The sequence below is a fragment of the Bufo gargarizans genome, chromosome 1 (genome assembly GCF_014858855.1).
Source record: "Bufo gargarizans isolate SCDJY-AF-19 chromosome 1, ASM1485885v1, whole genome shotgun sequence".
Taxonomy (NCBI): Eukaryota; Metazoa; Chordata; class Amphibia; order Anura; family Bufonidae; genus Bufo; species Bufo gargarizans.
Window position 1 is genome coordinate 59,824,615 of NC_058080.1, and position 15,915 is coordinate 59,840,529.

Consider the following 15,915-nt stretch of genomic DNA (forward strand, 5'->3'; position numbering starts at 1 on the left):
TTGATGTCTAGTCTTGCATTTCTTCGTTGGCCTCGTTGGTTGCCTGGTGTACTTTTTTACTCGCCTTTCTGTGCAAGTATTCATATCCTGATCTAACTGGGGATGCTCATTCCAACTGGATGGAGATAGAGGGACAGAGTCTGGAAATCTCTAAGCTTTAAAAGCTTTTTTCGGAAGTAAAAAGCCTCTGGATAGGTTAGCATCAGATCAGCTGGAGTCCGACTCCTGACACCCCCTACAGATCAGAGTCTTAAGGGAATCTGTCACCAGTTTTAGGGCTCATGCACACGAACTGCTGTGCATTGGGTACAACAAATTGTGGTCCCCAATGCATGGGCGCAGTTCGTGTGGCCGGCACTGACTGATACACACCCATTCAGATTGAATGGGTCTGCAATGCTTCTGCACCGCAAAAAATTAGCATGTTCTATTCTATTTTTTTGCGGTGTGGAGGCACAGACTGAAATGCCACAGGAGCGCTCTGTAGTGCATCCGTGGCCTTTCGCTCCGCATCTTCCGGATTGCTCGCCCATTCAAGTGTTTGCGGGCTGCAATATGGGCACGGCCAGCACACATTCATGTATATGAGCACTTACGGTGCTAGGTTCTCTCCAACACATGCCAATGAGTCCCCATATTCATGAGCTCACAGCTCTCCTACCTCTGACAACAGGTGGGCGAGGAGATCCAGGAGGTCATGAATATGAGGACTCGTTCGGCATGCGCTGGAGCTGTTCAATACAAGATTTTAACAAAATGGCTAGGTCATTTACGCTGGGTTTACACCTGAGCGCTCTGTATGTGCGATTGTACCGGCGTTTGCAATCGCGCATACAGAGACAAGCGAACGCCCATTGTCGTGCGTTCCCGAAAGTCTATGTACGGGAACAGGCGACAAGACGCCCCAAAGAGGCTCATGTACTTCTTGGGGCATCAGGCGTTTTACAGCGCGATCGTACGCGCTGTAAAACGCCCAGGTGAGAACCATTCCCATAGGGAAGCATTGGTTTCTCCTTGTTGAGCGGTTTACAGCGCGTAGGAACGCGCTGTAAAACGCTCAGGTGTGAACCCAGCCTTAAAGAAAGTGACCCAGAATTCTGGCATGGTGATCTAGCACTAGTTTATTGCTAGTTTATTGCTAGTATATTGCCCTTATTTAGGACACCATATAACTGGTGACAGATTCCCTTTAAAGAGGCTGCGATGCTCTGGTGAGTGCTGCGGCCTCCTCCAAGGCCAGTGACGTTACATTCATTGGTCGCATGGGCTATGGCTCAGTCCTATTTAAAGGGGTTGCCCAAGTTATATTTATTGATGCCCTATCCTCAGGATAGGTCATCAATGTCAGATCTGCTGGGGTCCGCCGATCAGCTGTTTGAAGAGAAGGCGCGCTCCTCCTCTTCACGGTATGGATCGCTCCTATACAAGTATGGAAACGATCCGTCCCATTGAAATGAATAGGACGGTTAGGTGTAATTACACCTGCTCACCACTGCAGATGCAACGGCGAGAAGGTAAACCGTGAAGAGGAGGCGGCACTGGCACGGCGCGAGCCTTCTCTTCAAACAGCTGATCGCGGGGGTCGCCGATCCTAAGTATAGGTCCTCAATAAATATAACTTGGACAACCCCTTTAACCACCTCCGGACCGCCTAACGCAGATGTGCGGTCCGGAGGTGGCAGCCCTGCGCAGAGTCACGCATATACGCGTCATCTCGCGAGGGCCGGGATTTCCTGTGAACGCGCGCACACAGGCGCGCGCGCTCACAGGAACGGAAGGTAAGCGAGTGGATCTCCAGCCTGCCAGCGGCGATCGCTCGCTGGCAGGCTGGAGATCCGAATTTTTTAACCCCTAACAGGTATATTAGACGCTGTTTTCATAACAGCGTCTAATATACCTCCTACCTGGTCCTCTGGTGGTCCCTTTTGTTAGGATCGACCACCAGAGGACTCAGGTAGGTCAGTACAGTCGCACCAAACACCACACTACACTACACCCCCCCCCCCCGTCACTTATTAACCCCTTATAAACCCCTGATCACCCATGATCACCCCATATAAACTCCCTGATCACCCCCCTGTCATTGATCACCGCCCTGTCATTGATCACCCCCCCTGTCAGGCTCCGTTCAGACGTCCGTATGATTTTTACGGATCCACGGATACATGGATCGGATCCGCAAAAAGCATACGGACGTCTGAATGGAGCCTTACAGGGGGGTGATCAATGACAGGCGGGTGATCACCCATATACACTCCCTGATCACCCCCTGTCATTGATCACCCCCCTGTCATTGATCACTCCCCTGTAAGGCTCCATTCAGACGTCCGCATGATTTTTACGGATCCATGGATACATGGATCGGATCCGCAAAACACATGCGGACGTCTGAATGGAGCCTTACAGGGGGTGATCAATGACAGGCGGGTGATCACCCATATACACTCCCTGATCACCCCCCTGTCATTGATAACCCCCCTGTAAGGCTCCATTCAGACGTTCGCATGCGTTTTGTGGATCCGATCCATGTATCCATGGATCCGTAAAAAATCATGCGGATGTCTGAATGGAGCCTTACAGGGGGGGTGATCAGTGACAGGGGGGTGATCACCCTGATTACCCTGATCACCCCCTGTCATTGATAACCCCCCTGTAAGGCTCCATTCAGACGTCCACATGCGTTTTGTGGATCCGATCCATGTATCCATGGATCCGTAAAAAATCATGCGGATGTCTGAATGGAGCCTTACAGGGGGGGTGATCAGTGACAGGGGGGTGATCACCCTGATTACCCTGATCACCCCCTGTCATTGATAACCCCCCTGTAAGGCTCCATTCAGACGTCCGCATGCGTTTTGTGGATCCGATCCATGTATCCATGGATCCGTAAAAAATCATGCGGATGTCTGAATGGAGCCTTACAGGGGGGGTGATCAATGACAGGGGGGTGATCAGGGAGTCTATATGGGTGATCACCCCCCTGTCATTGATCACCCCCCTGTCATTGATCACCCCCCCCCCCCCTGGTAAGGCTCCATTCAGACATTTTTTTTGGCACAAGTTAGCGGAAATTTTTGTTTGTTTTTGTTTTTTCTTACAAAGTCTCATATTCTACTAACTTGTGTCAAAAAATAAAATCTCACATGAACTCACCATACCCCTCACGGAATCCAAATGCGTAAACATTTTTAGACATTTATATTCCAGACTTCTTCTCACGCTTTAGGGCCCCTAAAAAGCCAGGGCAGTATAAATACCCCACATGTGACCCCATTTCGGAAAGAAGACACCCCAAGGTATTCCGTGAGGGGCATATTGAGTCCATGAAAGATTGAAATTTTTGTCCTAAGTTAGCGGAAAGTGAGACTTTGTGAGAAAAAAACAAAAAAAATCAATATCCGCTAACTTATGCAAAAAAAAAATAATTTCTAGGAACTCGCCAGGCCCCTCATTGAATACCTTGGGGTGTCTTCTTTCCAAAGTGGGGTCACATGTGGGGTATTTATACTGCCCTGGCTTTTTAGGGGCCCGAAAGTGTGAGAAGAAGTCTGGGATCCAAATGTCTAAAAATGCCCTCCTAAAAGGAATTTGGGCACCTTTGCGCATCTAGGCTGCAAAAAAGTGTCACACATGTGGTATCGCCTGTACTCAGGAGAAGTTGGGGAATGTGTTTTGGGGTGTCATTTTACATATACCCATGCTGGGTGAGAAAAATATCTTGGTCAAATGCCAACTTTGTATAAAAAAATGGGAAAAGTTGTCTTTTGCCAAGATATTTCTCTCACCCAGCATGGGTATATGTAAAATGACCCCCCAAAACACATTCCCCAACTTCTCCTGAGTACGGCGATACCACATGTGTGACACTTTTTTGCAGCCAAGGTGGGCAAAGGGGCACATATTCCAAAGTGCACCTTTCGGATTTCGCAGGCCATTTTTTACACATTTTGATTGCAAGGTACTTCTTACACATTTGGGCCCCTAAATTGCCAGGGCAGTATAACTACGCCACAAGTGACCCCATTTTGGAAAGAAGACACCCCAAGGTATTCCGTGAGGGGCACGGCGAGTTCCTAGAATTTTTTATTTTTTGTCACAAGTTAGCGGAAAATGATGATTTTTCTTTTTTTTTCTTTTTTCCTTACAAAGTCTCATATTCCACTAACTTGCGACAAAAAATAAAAAATTCTAGGAACTCGCCATGCCCCTCACGGAATACCTTAGGGTGTCTTCTTTCCAAAATGGGGTCACTTGTGGCGTAGTTATACTGCCCTGGCAATTTAGGGGCCCAAATGTGTGAGAAGAACTTTGCAATCAAAATGTGTAAAAAATGACCGGTGAAATCCGAAAGGTGCAGTTTGGAATATGTGCCCCTTTGCCCACCTTGGCAGCAAAAAAGTGTGACACATCTGGTATCGCCGTACTCAGGAGAAGTTGGGCAATGTGTTTTGGGGTGTCATTTTACATATACCCATGCTGGGTGAGAAAAATATCTTGGTCAAATGCCAACTTTGTATAAAAAAATGGGAAAAGTTGTCTTTTGCCAAGATATTTCTCTCACCCAGCATGGGTATATGTAAAATGACACCCCAAAACACATTCCCCAACTTCTCCTGAGTACGGCGATACCAGATGTGTGACACTTTTTTGATGCCAAGGTGGGCAAAGGGGCACATATTCCAAAGTGCACCTTTTGGATTTCACCGGTCATTTTTTACACATTTTGATTGCAAAGTTCTTCTCACACATTTGGGCCCCTAAATTGCCAGGGCAGTATAACTACCCCACAAGTGACCCCATTTTGGAAAGAAGACACCCCAAGGTATTCTGTGAGGGGCATGGTGAGTTCCTAGAATTTTTTATTTTTTGTCGCAAGTTAGTGGAATATGAGACTTTGTAAGAAAAAATAAAAAAAATAAAATCATCATCATTTTCCGCTAACTTGTGACAAAAAATAAAAAGTTCTATGAACTCACTATGCCCATCAGCGAATACCTTAGGGTGTCTACTTTCCGAAATGGGGTCATTTGTGGGGTTTTTCTACTGTCTGGGCATTGTAGAACCTCAGGAATCATGACAGGTGCTCAGAAAGTCAGAGCTGCTTTCAAAAAGCGGAAATTCACATTTTTGTACCATAGTTTGTAAACGCTATAACTTTTACCCAAACCATTTTTTTTTTGCCCAAACATTTTTTTTTATCAAAGACATGTAGAACAATAAATTTGGCGAAAAATTTATATATGGATGTCGTTTTTTTTGCAAAATTTTACAGCTGAAAGTGAAAAATGTCATTTTTTTGCAAAAAAATCGTTACATTTTGATTAATAACAAAAAAAGTAAAAATGTCAGCAGCAATAAAATACCACCAAATGAAAGCTCCATTAGTGAGAAGAAAAGGAGGTAAAATTCATTTCGGTGGTAAGTTGCATGACCGAGCGATAAACGGTGAAAGGAGTGTAGTGCCGAAGTGTAAAAAGTGCTCTGGTCATGAAGGGGGTTTCACCTAGCGGGGCTGAAGTGGTTAAGTGAATTGGCCTCAGCTGTAATTCCAAGTGCAGCCACTATACAATGTATGGCGTTGTGCTTGGTAAGCTGCGACCCTTTCAAACCACTAATCTGGGGGACGGGAGGTACCGGACCTGAGGGTAAATAATCATTATTGTACTCCCGGAAACCCTTTAAAAAAAGAGATGCCCATTTTCTAGTCAATTTTCTGAACTGCTGACGAATGTAATTTTAAATACCCCCTATTACATACTGCTGCGCTGCGCTGCATTTCATGTCCCCCTGCCACTTCTGGATCTGCTGTGTGAACAATGGACAGCAGCAGGGACCCAGTCCATAGCACTCATGATGGCAGTTGTAATGTGATTTACTAATGACGCCACCTCTTTGCCTTCCCTTAGACCGTCCGGTGCCTGTGCATGTGCTGAACTCTTTGGGGCACTGTCGGCATCTGTGCAGAAAAGCCGGCTGCCAGAGAGGCGTTTATATTCATGAGAGATGTGGACGGGATCACCTCCAAGGCAGGGACAGCTCAGGTTAAGCAGTGACACTGGGTTCACACCTGAGCGTTTTACAGTGCGTTCCTACGCGCTGTAAAACGCTCAACAAGGAGAAACCAATGCTTCCCTATGGGAATGGTTCACACCTGGGCGTTTTACAGCGCGTACGATCGCGCTGTAAAACGCCCTACGCTCAAAAAAGTACATGAGCTTCTTTGGGGCGTTTTGTCGCGCGTTCCCGTACATAGACATTCGGGAACGCGCGACAATGGGCGTTTGCTTGTCTCTGTATGCGCGATTGAAAACGCTGGTACAATCGCGCATACAGAGCGCTCCTTTCAGAACGCTCAGGTGTGAACCCAGGGTGAGTGTATTTAGAGGGTGTGTAAGTATTACTAGAAGGGCTCATGCACATGACCGTATGGCTTTTTCAGTGTTTTGCAGTCCGTTTTTTAAGGATCCGTTCCGTTTTTTTGTTTCCGTTCCGTTTTGTTTTTCCGTATGCCACATACAGTACATAGAAAAAATTGGTCTGGGCATAACATTTTCAATAGATGGTTCAGCAAAAGCGGAACGGATACGGAAGACATACGGATGCATTTCCGTATGTGTTTAGTTTTGTTTTTTTGCGCACCCATTGACTTGAATGGAGCCAAGCACCGTGATTTGCGGACAAGAATAGGACATGTTCTATCTTTTCACGGTATGGAAATACTGAAACATGGAGACACTTCAGTTGTTTTTTTTGCTGAACCATTGAAATGAATGGTTCAGTATATGTACCGCATACTGAACGCAAAATAATGTTGTGTGCATGAGCCCTAAAGAAGTATTTATATGTGGCCGCTTTGATGCAGTTTTTACAAATCGAGCCGCCATGCTATGTTCTCCCAGACTGCTGTTTTGTTACATGCAATTTTGCAAATATAGTGTCAAAACTGGTTCCAATTCATTTCCCACTGTGGGGAAACGCACTCCGTGTGGGAGCATGATTTCCCAGATTGGACACTTCTCCGACATGACCGCACAGCATTATAATGATCCACAATGGTGCGTGTTGCTGACGTACCTCGGCTATACTGAATTGTACTCCCATAGCGCTGTCAGTACAATTCATTACAGCTTATGTCTGGCAGAGGCACACAGCCTTATAAATCATAATGTCGGGCAGTCCGGACACAGGAGCCGCATTCACAACAGGAAATCACGCTCCTCTGGAATTAGCCTTATACCAACCCTATGCCTGAACCTCAATAGTTTAGCAGGATAAAAGGTGGTACTGTGCAAACTAGACATAGGAGGGTCCATATGAGCTTACGGTCTGAGGGTATATACCAGGGCTGGCCAACCTGCGGCTCTCCAGCTGTTGCAAAACTACAACTCCCAGCATGCCCAGACAACCTACAGCTATTAGCCTACAGCAGGGCATGGTGGGAATTGTAGTTTTAAAACAGCTGGAGGGCTGCAGGTTGGCAAGCCCTGGTATATACGATAGGAGTTATAACGTTGTTGTGATGCTGGGGGCAGCAGAGCCGGAACCGCAGTTGAGGCCAAGTTACAAGCTTGTGGCTGGAGAGCAGAGGTGCTGGAGGCCACAATGAAGGGAATTTAATTTCAGAGACCTTTTTATAGTAGTACAGAGAAGGTCAGGGGCAGATGAGTGATGACATAGGTGTGGTGTCTGGATATTTTTGAAGAGCCAGGGTTACGTGTTGTATAGTATTCAGTAAGTGAATGGACTGATATTTGAGGTTGGTGGGTTTGAGAGGTGCCTCTTCATTCAGTAGGCTCACAGAAGGTTTTTGAAACCCTCTAGTCCCCATTAAGGCCTCATGCACACGACCATCAACCCACACCCGTGTGCTGTCCACGTTTCCTGCAGTTTACCCATTCATTTCTTTGTGGCCATGCACATGCTTATTTTTTGTGGATCCGTTTGGCTGTTCCGCAAATTATAGAACATGTTCTATCCCGGACGAGAAGTGGTTATTTTTATTGATGGGAGTGAAAAAAATAATTGCAGATTGCACATGAAAGGTATCTATTTTGTGGGTCCATGGTTTGTGGACCAAAATACATAGTGTGCATGAGGCCTTAGGGGTAGGTTCACGTCAGCCTCGGGTTACGAACTGTGCATGCGTAAGATTATGGCGCTTCAAGTATGGCGCTTCAAGTATGTGACGTCGGGGGAGTTGGAGGATGCGGGGCGCTGCTGGGCTACTTCAGAATGGTTAAATAAAAAACGATTTAATCAAAAAACTTGAGAATGGGCAGTGCTGGGCTTCTAAAACTCTGGTAACAGCCACTTGGGTGCCTTACTGACCTAATTAGCATATTTACACAATCTAAGGACATGCTAGTGGAGATCTAACAGCACAAGTAAAGGGCTCTATATGCTAAAAATAGGGTAAAAAATTAAAATATAGTACATGACAACCTCTTTCTAACAAAGCTAGAACCGGCCCGTTACTTCACATGGATCCAGAGATCTCCCCATTCATTGCTCTGCTAGATTTATATCAAGCTGACAGCTCAGGGGGAGTGTCCAGCTCTCCCTATCACAGCTCAGGAGGCGTGTCCATGCTCTCCCTATCACAGCTCAGGAGGCAGTTGAAAGATTAAACTGAGCATGTGCGGCCATCTCAGTGAGCAGGACAAAGAAATAAGAAAAAGAACAAACAGCAGGTGGTGCTATACAGATAGATTTTTATTGAATAACTCGTGGCACTGTTTTTGGAAGAAAGCAGCCATCTTTTTGTAGTCCTGGAGAGCCCATTTAAATGCACCTCAGCTGCACTCCAAGCACAGCGCCGTCCATTGGATAGTGGCTGTGCTTGGTATTGCAGCACAGCCCCATTGACTTGAATGGTACTGAGCTGCGTCTAGGCCACGTGACCAATGAACGTGACAGTCACATACCGTTAAACTGAGCAGCCATAATATTAAATCCACCTGCCTAATATATTATAGGTCACCCAAAAAAACTAAAAATCACACTTGTCAAGACAAGGACTCGCAAGACCTCTGAAGGTGTCCTGTGGTATCTGGCACCAAGGAATTGGCCGCAGATCTTTTTTATCCTGTAAGTTGTTGAGGGGTGGTCTCCATTTTCCAGCACGTCCTACAGATCCATCAGATTGAGATCTGGGACATTTTGAACTTTCTTGTTCCTCAAACCATTCCTGTGGTCTGTACAAAGCAAGCTTAGGTAGGTGGTAAGCATCAAAGTAACTTCTGATCCTATTGCTGGTTCACTGGTTGTTCTATTTTGGACCACCTGCATACTGGGAGCACTGGGCTTGTGCATGCATAGTGTTCCTAAATAACTTGTCCTCAAGATGAGGCGTTGTGGACGTCTGACTTTTCTAGTAGTATTTAGAGGGTCAGAGTTCAGAGCTTACAGTCCGTGCAGTGTTTGCTATAGAAGGCAGTAAGTACACATGAGAAGATTACGGGAGAAGGCTCGGAGCATCTGTCAGGACGAGTAGCTGTGATACTGTAGAACACCTGTATGAGTGCCTCTCTGTGATTGACTTCTGAGCTTGGACATATGTGCCATCAAGGTCCCAGGGCCTCATGCACGCAACCATGCCCATATTTCAGTCTGCAGAATATGGATAACTTCTTACCCCCATCAATAGAAAAGGCTTTTCTGATCTACAAAAACAGACACAAATAGGATGAGCTGACATTTGGGAGAACACACAAAAAAAAGGATGTGTGCATGACCATGTAGAAATAAATGGGCCAGTGTGCTATTCGTGAAAGAAATATATGGGTGTGTGCATGAGCCCTAAGAGGCAGTGGGGTCTAGCTTCTGACACACGAAGGCTACACCGCCGAGGATCGCAGTGCAGCCACAGAAATGAATGGGGTCGACTCGCAAGTTACCATAAACCCAGAATCGCCCAAAAAACAAACAAACTGAGGTATGAATTTTTTATTTTTTATAGATTCTGGGGTCACTGAGGTGCTGCGACCTCATTAATTTCTATGGCTACACTGATCCTTGGTTGCACGACGGCTGTCACACCCAAACTCCTCGTGTAGCCCCAGCCTTATTTTCTACAAATAGAGGAGGAATTTATTATCCTGGTGTTTCATATACCAGTCGTCATCAGAAATTCACTGGCGTAAGATGTGCAGGCCTCTTAATAAACACATTCCAAAAAGTGGGCTGGGTAGGGAGTGGCGGTGCGGCGCCGGGCCTCTGGCCCCACACATCTACAGTGCTCCCTTCCTGGTGTAGCTTTCAGGTCTGGCGCATGGACCTGCACAGATGACCCCCATCCGGTGGATTTCAAAATCTGCACCGCAGGGCAATTTGCATGTAGAAAAAAAAAATGCACTACATACATGAGATTTTGGAAAATCTCATTGCCTTTGCTGGTACTGTATCCTGCTGCGGAAAAAAAATCCGTGTAACGCAGGATACGACCACAAAGCTGGATCTCCCTACATTTGTGCATATAGGGCACATTTTTAGGAATATTCTGAATGTTTCACTGCTGTATCCAGAACATCTGTTTTCTCTCTCTTCTAATCATTTACACCTGCGGATCCTGAAAAAACAAAAAAAGGGAAAAGTGCTGGTGTAATTGCTTTGCAGAGGAATCCTTCATGTACACAAATTGCATAATGGCTGAGAAATATTTTCCTTTTATTGGTTATATATTTTTTTGTCTGCAGAAACCCGTAAGCTCAGTATTGGATCACCGCTTTTTAATGGTGTAACTGTTTCCCCCTATTCAGTAAGCAAACTGCCCCCAGCGCAGTGTTGGGGCTTGTGCACATCTGCGTTAGAGGCTCCATTCGGGACCTGTGTTGGGCTACATTCACAGAAATGGCTTTCAGAACCAATAGAAGTCTATTGGACTATTCACATGGCCGTTTGTTTAATGGACAGTGAATAGCGCCCGTCAACAAATAGGACGTGTCCTACTTTTGTCCGTTTTCATAGCCAGACGGGACCCCACTGAAAAATAAATGGGGCCATTTTTAACAAGCATTTAGACAGGGGGCATTAATAATCTTGGGGGCACTGATGGGAGCATGCTTTATTCTGGGGGGTCACTATGGGGGCATTATTCATACTGGGGAGGCCACATTATGTCTGGGGGGCACTATAGGGGGCCTTGTCATGTCCGAGGGCTCTGCAGGGGTTGGAACGTCTGAAGGAAAAAAAAAACTCCATGAAATTCATTCATTTTTAATGGTCGTTTTTAACAGCCATTAAAAACGGATGCAAAACGGCAGTTAAAAATGGGCAGAAAATAGATGCATACAAGGATGCGAAATAGCCATGAAAAACATTGTGTCCGTTTTTAATTTGTTTTTCTCCCCACTGTCATATGAATGCAGTCTTACAGATTCCATCAAAAACGTGCACAACTTTTTTTTCTCTGCTAAAAAAAAAAAAAGCGCATTCCCAGACAGACACCGAACAGATCCTGTTATAGTCAATGGGATCTGTCTGTCTGTGTTCGTGTCCGTTACACTATAGCACTTCATTATAGGAGCAGGACAACAGAAATCATAACACTGCTGTGAAGGAGGCCCTATGTGGATGGCCGCCATTCTCTTCTATCAGACATGTTCAGTGTTGCACAAGGAGATTGTGACATTAGAAGATGGCACCAGATGAGGTGGAGAACATACCATGTGTCAGTGAGCCCTCGCCAAGTGTACGAATGGCTCTAAAGGGGTTGTTTCATTTGGACAACCCCTTTGTAGAATGAGCCCTTTACCTCATAGATGGCTGTTATCGCTACAGATGCTCAGTCCCCGCACAGCGGTAGTTGCTGGAGTGATGTCATACACGACGCCAATTGACATGAATGGGCCACCGTGTATTAGTCTACTTTCACACTGGCTTTACGTTTGCGAGATCCGTTCAGGGCTCTCAAATGCGGTGCAAAACGGAGCGGTTTTGCTCTAATGCATTCGGAATAGAAAAGGATCCGCTCAGAATGCGTCAGTTTGGCTCTGTTCAGTATCCATTCAGCTCTGGAGGCGGGCACCAAAACGCTGCCCGCAGCCTTTTTCTACCCGCGATGTGGTGCGGAGCAAGATGGATCCGTCCTGACACACAATGTAAGTCAATGGGGACTGATCCGTTCCCCCTGACACAATAGAAAACGGATTTGTCCCCCATTGACTTTCAATGGTGTTCATGACAGATCCGTCATGGCTATAGAAGACATAATACAACCGGATCCGTTCATGACTGATGCCTGCGGTTGTATTATTGTAACGGAAGCGCTTTTGCAGATCAATGACGGATTTGCAAAAATGCTAATGTGAAAGTAAGCCGTACAATGTCGCACGGTCACTTTGATTCTGCCAGAGTTGCAATGGCTCTTTTTTGCTGTAGGTTCTGGCTCTGCCCCTGGAAAGGGTCTGTCCACACCCGGCAGATATGCAGCAGGTTTTCCACTGTGTAAAATCTGCAGCGTATTACAGTGCCCGCAAAATAGATTTTTACAGGTGGAAATTTTAACATTTTCACTGATAGATTTTTACAGTGGAAATTAACCACCAGTGCAGATTTCAAGTCTTCCCTATTTGAATTCATGCTGCGGGTTTTTCACAACTTGCAATGTATCGGGTAAAACCACGGCAAAATACACAGTGAATCCACATGTAGCACGCTGATTTGGTAAGGAATTACGGAAAAATACACCCCATAGATCCACTTTTTTTTTTTTCCTGCATTACAAGAATATGGATCACAGAATCTAAGAAATTTGCAAAATGGACCTTCGTAGGTTATTGACTTCTTCTTGCCGTGACAGGTTAAACGTTGGGTGACCTTACATCTCATGAAAATGGCTAATTTCACCCATAAGGGCTCATGCACACGACTTCACGATCAGATACAGTCGGGTCAGGCTATCTCGGCCGATCACCATCGTGTGCACAAGCCCTAAGGATCCTTAGTTGGGTGAAGTTTAACAAGGTACAATCCATATAGCCGACTGTGAGGAGAAGCGGCCATGTTGGAAGCGTTCATCTGATAGCTGGATGAAAGATATTTCTGTAATGTTCTTTCAAGGAGTAAACCTGCGTCCTTCACTAGATGTATGGTCAGTGTCAACTAGAAATGTGCGTGGCCGTATTCATGCATCTTTCTGTGTATGGTCTGAAGTGTGAGCGTTGAGAACTTTATAGCCCCTTGCAAACTCTATGGCTGTAGTATATAAAGGCATCTGGGGGTTGGGAGCCCTCCATAATTAGCGGATTGCTTGCTATTTTTCCTATACGCTGTTTAGTTATGAGAGTTGGGGGTTCAGCTTCAGGTTTAATTTGACCTATTTTTTTTTTGTCTGTCATGCAATTTTCCTGATAATTTCACTACAGCGTGTTTTCTGCATGAGAAAACCCTTTAATTGCATCAATTTATATTTAATAAAATTCCATTGTAATTGAGTACAATCATCCCTTCAAGGTACCGTGGCCTCTGTGCTTTACTCTGCATTCATGTATTAAAGGGCATCTGTCAGCAGTTTTGTACCTAGGACACTGGCTACATCTGTGTTGGTCCCATGTTCATATGTTCCGGCATTGATGAGAAAAATCATGTTTTATTATATGCAAATGAGCCTCTAGGAGCAACGGGGGCGTTGTCATTACACCTAGAGGCTCTGCTGTCTCTGCTTTAATCAAAATAACAACCAATATGGCTGCCCATCCCATTGAACCTTTGACAGAATTTGAGGCCACAAGCTATAGATGGCCAGATCTTTAACTTAAAGGGTTATTCCCATCTGGGACATCTATGGCAGATGCACAGGATAAGCCATAAATGTTCGATAGGTGCGGCACTACCTCTCTCCAAAACAGGGCCCTGCCATGAATGGAGAGCTTGAATAGCGCCTGCTCAGCTATTTTTGGTTGCCACGCCATTCCTGTCCAGGCCCAATGTGCCCCTGTTTTCTAGATAGTAGTGGGGACCCTCGCCTATTGGACATTTTAGGGTATGTTCTATGGTCCCATCTGGGACAGTCCCTTTAATTGCCAAAACGAGAGAGTTTTGAGTGGAGTTGGAGCATGCTTGCTGTCTCTTCCTAGAAAGACTATGGGATTGGTAGAGGTTGGCGATCTCTGCTCCATAGATAGAGGGAAATAATAGGACATATACCCTACAGATTTGCGTGATAAGAAATCTCATCCACATGATGCCAAAAAAAAAAATGTATTCACATGACTTTGGTACCCATCTGATCCATATATTTTTTTTTTCAGACCCATTTCTTTCAACAGGGCTGCAAAAAATGCTGCCAGTACACTGTGTGCTGTCCGCTTCCATATGTCTTTTCCGCCGCCCGACAAAACAAACTGTTTTGCGGACAAGAATAGGCGTTAGGTCCGCAAAAAAAACCTGACGTGACAAGGACGTAATACGTATTTTGCGAACCACAAAATACAGTACATGCAGTCATGTGCATGGCCACCCCATTAATTTCTGTGGGAGTTCTGGAGATAGGTGAGCGCTGCACTCGGCTATTTGTAGGACTCCCATAGAAATGAATGGAGCGGCTGCGCGCAACTGCCTGTTCTGTTCTTTTCAGGGGGGTATGGAGCCCCCATTCTCATGATTGGATAAGGGATAACTTGTAAAAATCGGAGTACCACTTTAATCATACCCAAAACGTGATCTTATGCAAGTCATGAAATCGTATGAAGCATTTTCAGGGTTTTGAACCAGTAATAAAATTGTATTTCTTCTGTGTCTTTCACCAGAGCAAAATAAGGTTGTACTATGAACGGTGACTCAAACGCTGGGGTGGTGACTTCACCACCCCCAACAAACGCTCCCCATAAAGAGAAATATTTTGACCGCGTGGACGAGAACAACCCAGAATACTTAAGAGAGCGGAACATGGCACCTGACCTTCGCCAGGACTTCAACATGATGGAGCAGAAAAAGAGAGTCTCCATGATCCTTCAGAGTCCGGTGAGTAGCACCTGTTGGGAGGTTTGAACAGACTGAGGTACTGAGGAGGTTTATTATAACTTTGGTTATTACATTGTATGTTGCTCTTATGGAACTGCTGAATATCAGAATAACCCCCGCCGTAAGCTGCGCCCTCCACCACTGAATCTCATTATTTCATAGACGAAAGGGTGAATTTAATTGACCTTAAGATTACAAATCCGGGATGTAGACTGGACACTGTTTATGGCTGGAAAATAAATCTGGAATCCAAGGCATTTTAATTAAGGTGATTGATCTCCTGCAGGCCCCGTCTGTAGTGTGACTTTTAACATTAAGTTGCTCTCGTTAAATGTTGATGCATAAAGGCCAAACCGATCTCGACAGAAAACAGGTCTCTAAAGCAGGGGGTGAGCTCTGCTTTCTGTGTACTCGATGGAATATGCACCAAGTTTTACTGGTTTTCAAATGACAAGAATGTTTAAAAGGAAAGAGAACCACACTGTGCAGGCTCCTGCGGCGTGAGAACCTGAATTACTGGAATTCGTATTGTAGATTTGTACAGCATTGCGTGTGAAAGCTAAAGGGGGGTAGTTAACTAACTGATATACGCCAGTTTTCTGGCGTATATCCTTTGCAATCAGTGGCTTTTCCCCGTTCGCGTCAGGCCTAAAAAAAGGGGGGGGAAGGCATGCCGTCAGCCCATCTAATTTATCATTTTCTACTCCTGTTTTAGGCATAGAAAATATTCTAACTCTACACCAGCTTGCGCCACTACATAACTTCGGCAGATCCATCACAGGGGTTTTTTGGATGCCGTTTTAGACACCGGTCTTAATAAATGACCCCCAAAATTCTGTCTGCCTGATACATTTGGTGTATTCTGTCGCTGGTTTATAATCTTAGCCTTTTTTTATCGACCCTTTCCTGATAACCTACTGACTATTTCTGATGACTCTGGACAGAGTCTGCACA

The 15,915-nt window shown here is 45.4% G+C and overlaps 1 protein-coding gene across 8 annotated transcripts in view; it reads left to right on the plus strand.

The window, feature by feature from the left end:
- The window catches only part of ADD1 (adducin 1), a 116,768-nt gene that overhangs the window by 40,887 nt on the left and 59,966 nt on the right, over nucleotides 1-15,915 (plus strand). For all 8 annotated transcript variants that reach the window (XM_044295631.1, XM_044295656.1, XM_044295600.1 and 5 more), the window contains exon 2: nucleotides 14,748-14,961. In XM_044295631.1, coding sequence (XP_044151566.1) covers nucleotides 14,767-14,961 — 195 coding nt within the window. In that variant the 5' untranslated portion in view covers nucleotides 14,748-14,766. The remainder of the gene's footprint in view (nucleotides 1-14,747; nucleotides 14,962-15,915) is intronic.